A 15,999-nucleotide genomic window follows, 5' to 3' on the forward strand; every position below is an offset into this window, starting at 1 on the left:
AACTTTAACATTAAGTAAAATTCATTCCAAATAATGTAAAGATTGCAGAAGGCCCATCTACTGACCAAGAGGCTAAGGAGTTTCTAAGTATTAAGAAACTTATCGAGCAAGAATACCATAACAGGTATTCAATGCTGATGAAACTGCCCTACTCTAGAAAAGAACATCACAGAGGAAATTAGTCAAGAAGAATAAGCACCAGTTTTAAAGCAAGAAAAGAGAGACTGACACTGTTTTGCACTAACTCCATTGGCTTTGGGATCACAGCATCCCTGTTTTATATAGCAGCTAATCCTAAAGCCTTGGAGATAAAAGATATATTCCAACAACCAGTCTTTGGATGAACAAAAAGAAGGCATGGTCTATCTGAACATTTTTCCTATAATTTCTTTGGTGCTCAGTCCCAGAAGTCAGAACATACCTCACCAGTAACAGACTGCCTTTTAAGGTTTTACTGATACTAGACAATGCCCCTAGTTCCCCAGAATCTTAAGTTCAACATTAAAGGTACTGAAGTCATATAGTACTGTACTTGGCTCTCAACATGTATCTCATCTAATCTCTAGATCTTTAGAATACACTCAGTATTCTAAAGTGAGAACAGCTCATGCAATGGGAGATGACCCTACCAGAGAAAAGGTAATGAAAATGTTGGCATTTTTACACAATTGCTCATGCCATGAAAAATATCAAGCATGAAAAAAAACTGAAGCTGAAAAAACCTTGGCCAGATTGTGACATGGGACAGACCTTTCGTAAAGTTTTGACATGAATTATATATTTGACAATAATGACTCATATATCACTTTTTAATGAAATGCAATCCACTTTTTGACAGTGGACTGCATTTCCTGTGGTAAAACTAGACAAACATAAGTTTTCAGTTATTGCAATCAAAACATGTTAAGGATTTGGACCATATATTTTTATACTAAAACTTCATGACACACTATACCTTTGATTTCTTCAACAACAGTACCAGTATGGAGAAAACACATTTACAAAGTAATTTAATTAAAGATAATTTTGGAATGAATCTTTTATTAATATCAACCAGATGACCACATTGAAAATCATACAGAATTAAACGTATGGAAACTCTACATTAAACTACCAAGTGAGCAAGATACTCCAACTCAAGTTTGATCAGATTTTTAAAATATAAAAATTACAAGCTTTTCAAATATTCGTTGCTAAATTCCGAACATTATAAAAACCCAAATCTACAAACACATGACTGATTAAAACTGGAGGGCTAAATACAGAAAGAATGACCTTTGGCAAGATGATTAAAAGAAAATATATGCATAACACATATGCTGTACCTGACATTATAGAAAAAATAGTGCATAGCAATTTAAATTTGACAAAATGATTCTTTTAAACTTGCAAAAATAGTAGCTTTCAAGTACTGTACTTCCTAGTCTTAATACCAGTAATTTGGCAATTACTGTAGTACACAAAAATTATCATCATATGCAATAATGTACAAGGAGTAAACTGGTTACACATCCATATATTTAAGTAAAAATAAAAAATAATGCCACCACTTTCCTAACACACAAACTTAGTTGTCATTAGGGGCTAGGAGCTTGAGATGTACTTCTTATTCCTATAATTTACAAAAGTCTTGAATGAAATAGGCTCCCATATACAAGAGATGAAATCCTTAAGAATGAAATGCTTTGGTTACGGGGTAAAATGCTGTTAAAAAACAGAGCATAAGGAAGGAGCATGATGAAAATCAATGAAAGAGTCTTGAAAATCAAGGTTTAACGGCATATATGAAAAGCTAAATGGGGAGTTCAGGCATAAAGAGCACAAGCCAGATGACAATACTGAGAATTCAATGCATGTCTGTCTGTGCAAATACAAAATCTGTAATAACAATGTTCACTGTGATGATCAACTGTAAAAGGGAATTTTGAAGTAAATCATTAATAATGATAGGTTAGTTAAGATTAAAACCCAGATTCTTAGTATCAATCATAAGCCCAAATTTATGTGACAAGTTTAAGTGAATCAGCTAAGAATTTTCAGTTACCATGTGATTCCTAGCATGCCACTAGTTTTAATGCACAGGTTGCTCTTTTAATTCTCCTACATGGCAAGGAGGGCAAGCTAAGCTTCAAGATCATCGATGCCATGTTGGCAGTTGTTCCACCACTTATATTAAATTAATACTTCATAAATTTATAAGTCAGTCTAAAATAGTCTGTAGTCAGGTTGTGGCATATGTACACATGAATTACGTCCCCAAAGAGGAAACACATTTGACTGTTGGTATGACCGGGATTCAAGGTCCTCTGCTTTCTGCTTGGCTTCTTCCATTCCACTGGCTTTAAAATTATTCTCCTGAACAAATAACTTTGGACAGAAAGAATAGAGCTATAACATTCTGTATTTCCTGCTTAAGGACTGGCTAATTACATCAATACTCGACAAGCTACAAGTATTCAAAGGGTACCACTTATGCTTACCTCTTCCCATGTTATTCAGCAAGTACATGCCAAAGATATACCACTTAATTTTTAAAAAATTACTCTAACTTCCATCAAATCTAGGAAAAGTATTTTAGACTTTCCCTTGCTAGATCAAGAAAATTTTATAACTTGGAAAATTGTTAAAGGCCATTGGAAAATTGTTAATGGCCAATGCAACCCTAGTAAGTGGATTAGACACCTGTCATTAATAAATACTTTTAACTATTTTCCTTGATTGCCTATTCACCTGTTAGGTTTCTTTCCTCCTTGTAATTATTATTTTACCAGGATATCTGCCTTAGATCCTTTGGATTTCTAGTTTTCATTTTTTTACCCATAGGACTGATTCAACAATAGTTTCAAGATTAGGAATAATAGTAAATATGAAGTAAAACTGTGATAGAATAACCATTCCAAACAGCCATCTGAAAATACTGAACTATTATATTCTTTATAAATACCAGCATGCCTCTCCATACATTCATATTTTCAAAAATAACCATTTTTAAAAAAACACTGGGACACTGAGAGGATGGAAGAGAGAAAGACGTCGAGGATTTTCTATATCCAGACATAGTTTGGCCCTCAAAGCACACTGGGCAACAGTTTGGTATATCCACATCACAAAACTATCTTGTATGCATATTATACCAGTCAAAGTCCAAAGAGACGAAACAGGACAAGTTCCTGACAAACAAGCATTCTATGACATGGAACTATGTAAAGAACAGATTATCAGCTACTGTACAACACACACAAAACCTTCAAGAAGTTAGACAACATCCCAATGTCATGTTCTTAATACTTTTGTACCTTTATATTTACAACTATGCCTTTCATAATGAACATGAAACAAACACATGTACCACAAATATCATCTAAATGACAATATTGTTTGATTAGTGATGCTGTTGCACAGCATTTTTCCAAGGAAAAGATTAATTCTCATTCCACTGAGACCCAGCACTTTATGAAAGCGCTGACAAAAATCCAAACACTAAAAATAGTCATTCAAAGAGATTCTACATACAAAGATCCTGTTGAAGTAAACTACTCCATTCAGGTACTCAATATTGTATAACCATTATTTGTGTAACCTTAGCATCCACAGATGCATGCACAATATAGTACCATTAAGTAGCTGGTATCCACTGACACCATACAATGGTGAAAAATTAGGCCTACCTAGATTTTTCCAGTTATAATAAATTTAGTATACACACAAAAATACTCTGAATACACTTATAATCTAGAGATGACACCATCTATAAATTAATCGAATCTCAAAATTCAATTTAGTGAGGAGCAGATGGAGGACCTGATGGAGGTGGGGGAGGTTGATAACCAGGGTACCTGCTCTGATCATACCCAGGAAACTGCCCTTGGGGAGGTCCCTGGCCAGGAGATGGCCTGTACTGGCCATACTGGCTACCAGGTGGTGGTGGATAACCCTGTGCATATCCAGGACCAGAAGGATGCTGGTACGCTGGCTGAGCATTTGGCATAGGAGCTCCATAGCCTGGATGGCTACCTGGTGGTGGATAGGACCCATATGGCTGTGAATATGGTTGACCACCTGGATACTGCCCAGGAGGTGGGTATCCTGCCTGAGAGCCAGGAGGATACTGACTTGGGTAGGCCTGGTGATATCCCTGTGCCCCACCACCAGGATACTGCTGAGAAGGTGGGGGATAAGGTCCTGGAGCCTGCTGAGTAGGTGGAGGAGGAGGACCTGCACTAGCTGGTGCAGGCTGACTGGGAGCTGTAGCCTGGGATACAGGTGGTGGTGGTGTGCCTGTGTAGCTCTGAGATGCTGGTGGTGTTGGAGTCGAAGGAACTGCTGGAGGATTCGGAGAACTTGTCTGTTGTGGCTGTGGCTGTGAGGACTGTGGAGGTACTGGTGATGGGTGAGATGTTGGGGTCGGGGTTGGTGTCGGTGTTGGTGTTGGCGTTGGTGTCTGCGTTTGTGCAGGTGCTGTAGGCTGTGGTGCTGGAGGAGGAGGCTGGGACTGGGGAGGTTGGCTACCAGGGTACATTGGCATAGAAGTTGGCACCGTTGTAGGTGTAGGAGTTCCTCCTACTGGAGTAGCAGATGATGCTGGGGGAGTCGAAGAAGCTGAATGAGGAGGCTGGCCTGGCGGAGAAGTTGCGACAGATGCAGGAGGAGCTGCTACTGAAGTTGGGGGCATCTGGAAAGATTGAGGAGCAGGACCACCAGGAGGTCCAGGAGGCCCAGGAGGCCCTGGGGGACCAGTAGGACCAGGAGGTCCAGGAGGACCACTTGGGGGACCAGTAGGCCCCAGTGGACCTGGGGGGCCAGGAGGACCACCTGGAGGACCAGGTGGCCCTGGTGGACCTTGTGGGTAGTGAGAGAGTCCACTGAAACCAGACGGAGTTGGTGTTGGAGCTGTTGAAGATGGTGTGGAAGTATAGGTCATCCCAGATGGAGGGGGATTATTTCCAGGATATGACTGTGGGGGCTGATGTTCCGATGTAGATACCGTTGTAGGTGGGGGAGGCTGAGACTGTGGCTGGGGCTGTGGTTGAGTTTGAGGCTGTGATGTAGGAGGTGTATACTGATATCCAGTTGAGGAAGGTGGTGGAGGAGTCCCATAACCTTTTGTTCCAGGAGCTGGAGGTGTTGATGAATTTCCGGGATATACCTGAGGTCCAGTTGATGATGGAGGGTACCCTGCTTGGCCATACTGAGGAAAGAAATCAGTGTTACACCAAAACTCAAATCCTGTTCATAGATAAATCTAAGAAAATAAATCTCATGGTCTTAAAATACTTCACACCCAATACCTTTGTCTATTATAACTTTCTGGTATCTTTCCTAAAACTATAAAATCCAATCAAAGATGTAAAAAATGAGCTAAATAATTTTTATTTATACTGCCATTACTAATACAAGGGGAAAACCTCCAGATTTTGATAAGTGTAGAACCTCACACTAATGGATTCTGATATATAAGACAGACACTAACTGTTGTCTGCCATACCTGTGTATGATATACATATTTCACTTATGCTAGCGTGGCTGAAACAGAATTGAATATGTGCTATTAACAAAAATGAAGACAAGCAAGTGATGGATTCTGACTGGTGGAGTACAAACTTGAGAGCCAATGAAGTCTACATATCTTTGTGTGCCAAGCCTTCCTTAATCTCTACTGTCATTTTTCTGCTATCTGTGACTGCCACATGAAATGGGATAATTAGGTCTTTCTCCTCTAGATCGAGAACGGGATATGCTGTGTATCAGGTCCACGATAATATTCAATGGTATTCTTGTTGATTTTATAAAAAAGTTACAAAAGCTTTCGAACCCTGTCCTGGGTTCATCTTCAGTCTAACCAAAAATTATTGACGCAATAAGTAAATATGTTAGCTCCAGTTTTAAGTGTGGAACCAGTGGACGACCTCAATGATGTGTTTTTCCGATGGACGAGACGACAAGCAGGACGGTCAACTATCCAACTAGGTGATTGCTTCTCCTCTTCTTATATTCTGTGTGGCTATCCTTCTTGATCTCCTCACCTGTTGTTATTGTTCTTCAAGTAATTCATTGCTAGCGGTGACATCCTCGGAATCCCGGCTGTTATAAGGTGTCTGCGGGGTGATGTCAGAGATAATAGCAGCATCAGACGAAGGAAAGACGGAGCCTGTCCTAACATTAAAACCTTTAATAAATGTTTTGATTAAATGAAAGTTAACTAGTGGGCCCTGGAATAGAGCCAACATTATTCACAAAAGTAATAACATCAACATAAGAAGATTAGTCAAGGGCACCGCCATAAATATAGGAGAATCATTTAAGGGAAACAAGTCGTTCGTTAACGATGACCCGCTAGCTAACTTTCATTTAATCAAAACATTTATTAAAGGTTTTAATGTTAGGACGGGCTCCATCTTTCCTTCGTCTGATGCTGCCGTTATCTCTGACATCACCCGCAGACACCTTATAACAGCTGGAATTCCGAGGATGTCACCGCTAACAATGAATTACTTGGAGAACAACAACAACAGGTGAGGAGATCAAGAAGGATAGCCATGCAGAATATAAGAAGAGGAGAAGCAATCACCTAGTTGGATAGTTGACTGTCCTGCTTGTTGTCTCGTCTGTCAGAAAAACACATCGTTGTGGTCATCCACTGGTTCCACACTAAAACTGGAGCTTACATATTTACTTATTGTGTCAATAATTTTTAGTTAGACTGAAGATGAACCCAAGACAGGGTTCGAAAGCTTTTGTAACTTTTTTATAAAATCAACAAGAATACCATTGAATATTATTGTGGACCTGATACACAGCAAATGGGATAATCCTGTGTTAGTCCAGTACAATATCACCCAATCTGATTCCCTGCTAGATATCATATCACAAAGTACAATTAGAGTAATAGTATGCAATAGTTATTATTACTCTAATCGTACTTTGTGATGACCACAAAGTATGAAAGGAGTAATAATACACTACTACATATTAGTATATTTTATGGAAGTCCCGGATCTAGTTTTAAAATTTCATTACCTACATAACATACCTATTATATTAATGGACTTTGATAACAGGGATAACCTACCCTAGGTCAGGATAAAACTGCATAAATGTACATAATATACTAATCAAGCTCTTTGTGAAATAATACAGATCAACTCTGAAGTAAAGACCCTATTCATAAGATAAATCAGTATTTTTAGAAGAGGAAAAGAAACCTTAACTAAATCACTGTATTTTGCAAAAGAACTGTCAAATAAGCTATTTAAGAATTAACCTTTTGTTGCATGGGACTGCACTCCTCATTCATTAAAATGTCTCAGCCATGATGTGGGGACTGACCTCAGTCATCATCCTTTTGGTTCTAGTTAGGCAGCTCTTATTACAGAATGCTTTTACCTTGTCACTGTAAAGAGCTGATTTCCAAATTGCAGGATAATCTCCGGGGAAGGGCTGGACCTTCAGCATAATGCCATGAAGGGAGGCAATTCCTCTCGATCATATGGCACAAAGGCTTTTATTTGGCAATGACAATGATAGTAATAGACCTGAGCTATCAGATAGTTCTGATAATGACAGTAATGTTTATTATATCACAGTTATAGACAAACCTACCTTAGACAATTTTTTGACTTCAGGTTTTATCAAAGAGGATCATGAATCAGAGGAAATTACACAGGAGGAAGCAGATTTCTCAAGCACCAGATGTGGTGCGAGTACACACACACACACACACACACACACACACACACACACACACACACACACACACACACACACACACACACACACACACACACACACACACACACACACACACACACACACACACACACACACAACAAAGGGATAAAAACTATGAATGGAAGACCATTCAAGATTCTGTTTGTAAAAATTAGTGCTCTGAATCTTTTTTGGAGATAAATTGACATTTTCTACAGAATGCCAAGTCTATATTTGATTTTTTTTTTTTTTTTTTAGTTTTTTCCAGATGAAATTTTTGGTCAAGAGTATGCTTTTAAGTTTTGTAATAACGATTTTTAAACTGAATAACGATAATGTTGTTACTTGACTCCATTCTGTAAGAGGTATGACACTGAAAGCAATCACTAAGTAAAGCCTTATGGGTTGTTATCTTCTCGCACCACCCCCATTTTTAAAACTCCTCCTAGCAAAACTTCCCTCTTGCTCTGTATTTTAACGTAAATACCGCAGAGGAACACCATTCAAGTTTTTGAAAGTCTTTGTTTTTATCTTTTACATATTACTATAATTTACTATATAATTGTAGATTTTTATTACATAAAAGCTACATGATTCAGTATTTGATTAATTACCTACATATCATTTGCATATTTTGTCACTACTAAAATTAAAATTATAACAACATAATGGTATGTACAATGTAATATTATAACAGTACTGAAAATAACAAAGAATACAAATATAAAAGGGAGAAAATTAGTCAGTTATACAATGAGCAGGACACTGATCTTGTCATTAGCAGCAATAACAGGCTCGCAGTGAAAGGGTTAAATCAAGCATCACTCTAACCATAATGACTAAAGAATGGACTAGGGAGGAGTTAGGGAAATCGACTGAAAATCCTAATGCACAGAGACTGAGTGAGGTGAAGCAAAAGATCCTTGGCCCTTGGAATACCATTGACAGAGTTGGCCAACATGAACCTGTCAACTCAGTACAAAAAAATTCTTGCTCCTAAAAGAAGATACCATCTGACTCGGGGCAACAAGTTCCTTGTGAATACTTGAGGCTCTGTAACATGAGCCAAAACAAAGTGCCTTGAACACAGCAATACCTTCCCTGCAAATACACACAGAAAGAACTTCAAAGGATGTATTAGTTTAGAAAGAACTTTAAAGGATGTATTAGTATTAGAAAAATTAATCCTGCAGGTTCACCGAAACATCCAACTGTTCTCTTGGAAAAACACTTAAACCAAGCTAGAAAAACCAAAAAGAATGGGGTCAGACGCATAGTTATTCAGTCTAGATACGTCCAACACTGGGTGTCAATCTCCAGTTGCTTATGGTGCTAGGAAAAATTCGGAGGTGAAATCCCAGTGAACTACAGACACCTGCTCCACTGCATTCTCTCTAATTACAACCTCCTACTGAAGAATGAGATACATCTGCTAGAGAAGACGCAAAGGAACAGCTATAGGAGACTAAGCCAATGAAGGGGAAACCCAAAAGAAATCATAACTCTTTTTCAGTACCGCCCCACCATTTTAAGGTTCTGCTCTTAAGTCTCTCCATGCATGACACAAGGCCTGCAATTGGTCTCCTAAAGAAATCCGAGGGTTGAATGGGTCTCTGACAGGTATAAAATATGACTTGTACCATTATCCTTCATTATTCCCTTAAATAGTCAGGTGTAGAGGGCGACCTGAAGAAGAAACCAAAACAGCTGCCATCTCCTGTGCACAATAAGCTTTTTACAACAAAAGGAGCATAGGCTAAGTGTTATCACTTCTTCCGAACCAAGTTAGTATAAGCAGGAGAACATTCACCTGCAGCATCAGAAACAGGTTTGACCATACAAGCCAGAAACTTTTATCACCCTTTCTCGCTAAAATCTCGCTAATGTCACAAACACTTAAAGCTGGTGCCACAAACTTCTTAAACTGGACCCCAATTCCACTACGCTGGTGCCTCAACCTCTTTAAGCTGGCACAGGGAAGATAAATCATACTGAGCAAAAGTTCAGTAAAAGATAAAACTTCAACAATCTGAACAGAAATCTGGACAACAAACTCCATCTCAGCACGTCCAAAGCACTGGCCAGTCTCAAGTACATCTCTTCAAAATAACAACACAGACAAAGAAAACCAAATCTTTGACCAAAGACAGTTGAAGCACCTTCATCCTATAAGGTGGTTCTCCATGACTCCAGGAAGACAAGCATGGCAGACTTAAAAGAAGCTCTGTGCACCATAGTACAAGAAAATTTATGAAAAGTGTTCTAAATGAAGGAGAAAGCTTAGGTTCTTATTCTCCAGATACTTAATGGGCGTCGAAATACTCGAAGACAACCAGGACCTATTCTCTACATGGCGACTTTTCTCCACTAAATGAGGTTAAAGCAAAGTGTAACACTCTAGCAAACACTGACAAATGAAGGAGATTCCTCTGATTCAAACTCTACTTCCAATAGCTGGCGACAGCTGGAAACTATCTGCAACAAATCCACAACTTGAAAGGGAGACAGGGAAATGCAGTCTGAAGCGACTCACCTGAGTCGTCACAAGTCAGCTGAACAAAACAGCTAAAGAGAACAGGAATGGTTCGGAGGAGTGGGAACAAGAGGAGTGACGACGACTCTCCCATCTCGCCTGAAAGTGACTCAACAATCTTAAGAACACACACATAAGACACATCCTTAGAAAGCTAAGTAGCTAGAATAATATCTAGCCTGAAACAACTGAAGTTACTGTAACCACAGTACTACTGGAAATAGCAACATTAATCAAGGCAGAAGTTAACAGATTTGCCAATAGCCAAAGAAATAGCATGTGAAGAAAAAACTGGTGCATTTTGAAGGGGAGAGAGGAATAGCAGACAAGGATTTAGAATGAGCAGTAGATGTAGAATAGATGGTTAAACAATCAATTGACTAAGTCAACATAACATCAAAATAAATACAACTCACTTCATACACATTATTATTAATAAGAATGTCTGTAAACAGATCATTAGTCCTATTGGTGCTAACAATCTCATATTAGGTGCTGAGGATGGTAAAAATTTAATACATTCTGAAGATTAACGTCTACCAAAATGATCTTTCGGCTAACACATTAAACAAGACTCAGGGTGTGAAAAAGTATACCTTAGTTTAACCAGACCACTGAGCTGATTAACAGCTCTCCTACGGCTGGCCCGAAGGATTAGACTTTTTTTTACATGGCTGAGAACCAATTGGTTATCTAGCAATGGGACCTACAGCTTATTGTGGAATCCGAACCACATTATAGCGAGAAATTAATTTCTATCACCAGAAATAAATTCCTCTAATTCTCCATTGGCTGGCCGGAGACTCGAACTCGGGCCTAGCAGAGTGCTTGCCGACAACTCTACCGATTCATCCAATGAGGAACTAAAAACGAGAGGCAGGTGACAGAGGGCACAGAGCTACATCGCTCCAAGAACTGACTCAGTTCCCTGGCAGTGGACTCTTCCAAATGTCGCAAGCCAGTCCTAGGCTCAGGCTACAAACGGGCATGGGCACTGACATTTTACCTTTTACAGGGAAAGGAAAATGACTGCACGCTTTGATGACCTGGAACATTCCCTAGTGTTCACACCTGTTCTAATGTCTCAATAAGGCAGAGCTAAAGATGAAGTCTCAGGACAACTAAAGAATTAGCATAAGAAAAGCCAAGACTGAGTAAGAATAACTACAGATGAAGCACCTGGAGAAGGAGAAGAAATGACATATTGGTGACCTGACCTAACTAGTTGTTTTCGTAATCTATCTGCTTCCCTTCTCTTCCTGTACTAAACAAACGTAAGTAGACAGCCCTTCAGAAATCCCTACTTTCCTCACATCTACTCTCATGATCACACTTTATAGTAAGGCATCCGAGGAAAACAAGCACCTATACACAATGGCAGCAAAGAGAGTTCTGACAAGAGCTAAAATATTTGAAACGCCTGGTGGAGAACAGGTGTACTAGACAGTCATCCAGGTAGCCTTTCAATCTTTTCTTTTCTTAGAATGCAGGCTTGCAATCAGTGCGGAGATATACTCTATCTTTAACAGTAGGTAAGATTCATCCCAAATAATGATAATTAAAATATCAATAATCAGACACACACCACTCAAATTTGTTTACTATACAAATTGAGCACAAAGATGTGTCAACCGATGACAAAACGCTGAAGGTTTTTGAAAATTAAGTGTTGGTATCATTTCTTTTTGAACAAACATTATTAAATATAATTTCTTTTTGAACAAGCATTATTAAATATATACTCTATTTCTATGCCAATCTGTCAGCAGTTTGGCAGTTTGAATCTAGCATGGCATTGTGTGAAATGACGTCACCAAACAGAAATACGGTAATTATTGTGGTAATAAAATTACATTTTGTAGAGCTAGCATATTATAATTACAGTCTGGCTGGTTATACATTATCACAACTGGTTAACCCTTAAACGTCGACTGGACGTATTTTACGTCGACAAAAATTGTCTGTCAGGTGCCAAGTGGACATAAAATACGTCGACCACAAAAAGTTTTTTTAGATATTCGCGGAAAAATACTTATAGGCCTCGAGAAGTCTCTAGCACAATATTTCGATTTATGGTGAATTTTTGAAAAAAACTTTTTCCTTACGTCTGCCATAACTCTGCTGAAAATCTCAGAAATTCTTTAGTCACTTTGTCCTAATTTTTGCACTGTTTTCTATTAGCAGTTACATAAAGTTTTATATATGAAAATGTGTGCAATTTCATGTAGAATACAACAAAAAATAACTCATAGTTGTAGCTTTTATCAATTTTTACATATTTTCATATAAATCACGATAAGTGCCAAAATTTCAACCTTCGGTCAACTTTGACTAGACCGAAATGGTCGAAAAATGCAATTGTAAGCTAAACCTCTTACATTCTAGTAATATTCAATCATTTACCTTCATTTTGCAACAAACGAGAAGTCTCTAGCACAATATTTAGATTTATGTTGAATTTTTGAAAAAAACTTTTTCCTTACGTCCGAGCTAACTCTGCTGAAAATCTTGTAAGAGCCTGATGCCGTCTCTTCTAAACACGTGTGTGTTCGTGTGTTTGTCGTCCATCGGAGTGGACAAGACAACAAGAACATCTCGTTTTCTTTCTCTAAAGGAACGTGATTTCAACCATACAACATTTCTGTCTGTTTCTCCCTAACCATTGTTGTCTTGATGCATGTACAATCACCACTACTTGCATTGCCATGCAAGCATTCTAATTATGTACTCATAATGTTCCAACGAATCTTCTGTATCAAACTGTGTGTATGTTTCTGTTTGTGAAGACGCCAAAACGCCTCGCCACTCCGATGGACGATTCATTTACCACACGAACACACACGTGTTTGGAAGAGATGGCGGCAGGCTCTTACAATCTCAGAAATTCTTTAGTCACTGTCGTAATTTTTGCACATTTTCTATTAGGCGTTACATAAAGTTTTATATGAAAATGTGCGCAATTTCATGTAGAATAAAAAAAAAAATAACTCATGTTTGTAGCTTTTATCAGTTTTGAAATATTTTCATATAAATCACGATAAGTGCCAAAAATTTAAACCTACGGTCAACTTCGACTTCGGACGAAATGGTTTTGCGTGCAAATTGTAAGGTAAAACTCTTACATTCTGGTAACATTCAATCATTTACCTTCATTTTTGCAACAAACGGGAAGTCTCTAGCACAATATTTCGATTTATGGTGAATTTTTGAAAAAACTTTTTCCTTACCTCCGCATGAAGATGTAACTCGCTGAAAATCTCAGAATTTCTTTAGTCACCTTGTCGTAATTTTTACAGTTTTCTATTAGGTGTTACATAAAGTGTTATACATGAAAATGTGCACAATTTCATGTAGAATACAACAAAAATAACTCATGGTTGTAGCTTTTATCAGTTTTGAAATATTTTCATATAAATCACGATAAGTGCCAAATTTTAAACCTACGGTCAACCTACGATTCCTGTGTATAACTTGTTTACTTGTAAATATTTACATGTTACTTTTAAACTCGAGTACTTTCAGGTCCTAACTGTGACCCTTTTTCAAGAGATGAGGTAGTCAGTCTGGTTCAAGGCCCAGCAATCTTCTGGAACTTCTTCTCCCTGTGCTGTCATTTATATGATGGCTGTCCTGGTTTCCATTCTCTTAATAGTTGTTAATCTCCTCCTGACGGTTTGATATCCTGATCTGATGGTCAGTGGTATTAACCCTTGTGGTATGTGAGTAGTTATCATTGGTCTGTTGGGCAGGAGACCTAACCTCCAGGTCAGAAGGGTCGATCTTAGCTTCTTTTAATATTATAGATCAGCTTATGGGATCTTCTGAGGTAAATCCTTTGTTTCCTTCTATCACTTTAATCTGTCTGATGAGTGCCCCTTCCACTAGCCTCCTAAAAGTAACATGTAAATATTTACAAGTAAACAGGTCATATACAGGAATCCTGTGGGTTTCTCTTTCCATCTTCAGAAGAAAACTGAAAGAAGTTTTTGATTGGTTCAATATGTACAATATTATTGGATACAGTGAATTAAGGTATAACATTTTAAAAGATCCATGGAAAAGATGCATATTCGTTATGTTGACGTTTGTATAATATGATATGTGAACATAGAGTACAGTATAATGTAGGCAACGCTACCGTTTATGTATACAATATACCAAAGTGTAAACTAAGCTAATTCTTGTTTGCTATTCAATTTCACTTTGCATGAACCTCCAGAATTAGCTAATTACTATACTGTATATGTATCGAGTATACTTTACAATGTAGGCTATGCTATGTTTGATATACGTTTTGGTATCTCTTATGTTTTTTCCAACAAAAGATAGTTTTTTTAGAACCAAACTCCATCATAAGTAGGATAATACCTGTATAAACATTTTTAGTTTGTTTTGTGTGTGTTTGAACTATCAAAATAGGCAGTTCTAAGTCTTTTTAGAAGGGTTCTAAGTATTCACAGGTTTTAGCTATTCACATGATATTAGAGCTGTGGCCACCTCCATTAATTACTTTCATTACATGAATTTCACGGATCTTACCAGGTACACCGGTTGGAAGTCACCCTTGGTTTTCAAACGTCACTATTTGAAATCCTTAGAAGCTCTTAAATTCTCAGCAGTCGCGGCAGGGAACGTTGTCCCTCCCTCTGGTTCCCTTTCTGATTCCTAGTCATTTCCTCCTCCACTGCCTCAGTTATCCCCTTACGGTCATTTCAGTCAGGCTTGCCTTGACTTCTCACCTGGCTTTTGTTTATGTACATTTTTCACATTGTCATGTTAATTTTAAGCTAACATCAGTTTCTTTTGTACATTATTGTTATTGTTACTAGTGATTAAAAGTTTCTTTTGGACCTTCGGTCTTCTGTTCCCCTTAGAATTTTTATCTTTTTAGTTTAAGAATTATGTTTATTTCTCTGTTAATTTTTCATCGGCTGACAAAACCCGATCCAGAAAGGGATTTTGACGAAGTTGTTCTATTTCTGGAGAGGGGACCCAGTGGCCACCATGACCCACCATCATGTGTCATGTCCCTCCCATAGTAAACATCATTCTAGTGGGGTGTTGCTTTCAAATGATTAAAGTGTGCTCCCACGGGTGATAAAGATCTTTCCTTTTGACCTTGGGAAAAGTAATCTGGCTTTTGTAGTTCACCTTTTCTCCTCCAGATGGAGCTCCAAACCTCCCCTTTAGCTTTCTCTGGTATCTGCAATGAGTCAAAATATCTGTGTTGGGCAAAATCCACCTGCCTCCCCCTCCTTTGTTGTTGGTTGTTCTGTTGTTTTCATTTTGTGTTTCATTTACCCTGCCCATAGGAGGGGTTTATAAAAGCAAAAGCCCACGAGGTCTCGACACACACCTCGGGGCTGGAAGATATGGAGTGAACTTGTGAAGACGTCCCAACACCTGGCCCCATCGATGCCCTTGCATCCTAACCACGTGGCCCTTTCCAAAAGTATACTTCTCCTCGTGCCCTTCGACCGTATTCCTCGAGCCCACACGCCATTGCTTGGAGTTTCGAGGAGTCCCCATCGCCTTGCCCCTTTACGGAAGCCCTTGCATCTCACCACGTGGAAGAAACTCGTCCTCGGAAATCGCAAGTCATCCACGGACCGCCTTCTACGCGCCCTCGGAAAATCTGCTAAGGTAAAGTGCCCTGGAAGAGCCCCATTTCAGTCACGCTTTTGTCTCGTAATATTTTCTTAAAGAGAAAGCCAGAAATCTCCCTTGTCTAATGTCCGTGCGCCTCTTGCATCGGCAGT

At 38.6% G+C, this 15,999-nt stretch overlaps 1 protein-coding gene across 1 annotated transcript in view; it reads right to left on the bottom strand.

The window, feature by feature from the left end:
- Window positions 1-1,024: 1,024 nt before the first annotated feature.
- The window catches only part of LOC136825498 (uncharacterized), a 71,604-nt gene continuing 56,629 nt past the window's right edge, over window positions 1,025-15,999 (bottom strand). Inside the window, exon 5 of the mRNA XM_067082053.1 lies at window positions 1,025-5,188. Within this exon, the coding sequence (XP_066938154.1) occupies window positions 3,779-5,188 (1,410 nt within the window). The 3' untranslated portion in view covers window positions 1,025-3,778. The remainder of the gene's footprint in view (window positions 5,189-15,999) is intronic.

The sequence above is a fragment of the Macrobrachium rosenbergii genome, chromosome 37 (genome assembly GCF_040412425.1).
Source record: "Macrobrachium rosenbergii isolate ZJJX-2024 chromosome 37, ASM4041242v1, whole genome shotgun sequence".
Taxonomy (NCBI): Eukaryota; Metazoa; Arthropoda; class Malacostraca; order Decapoda; family Palaemonidae; genus Macrobrachium; species Macrobrachium rosenbergii.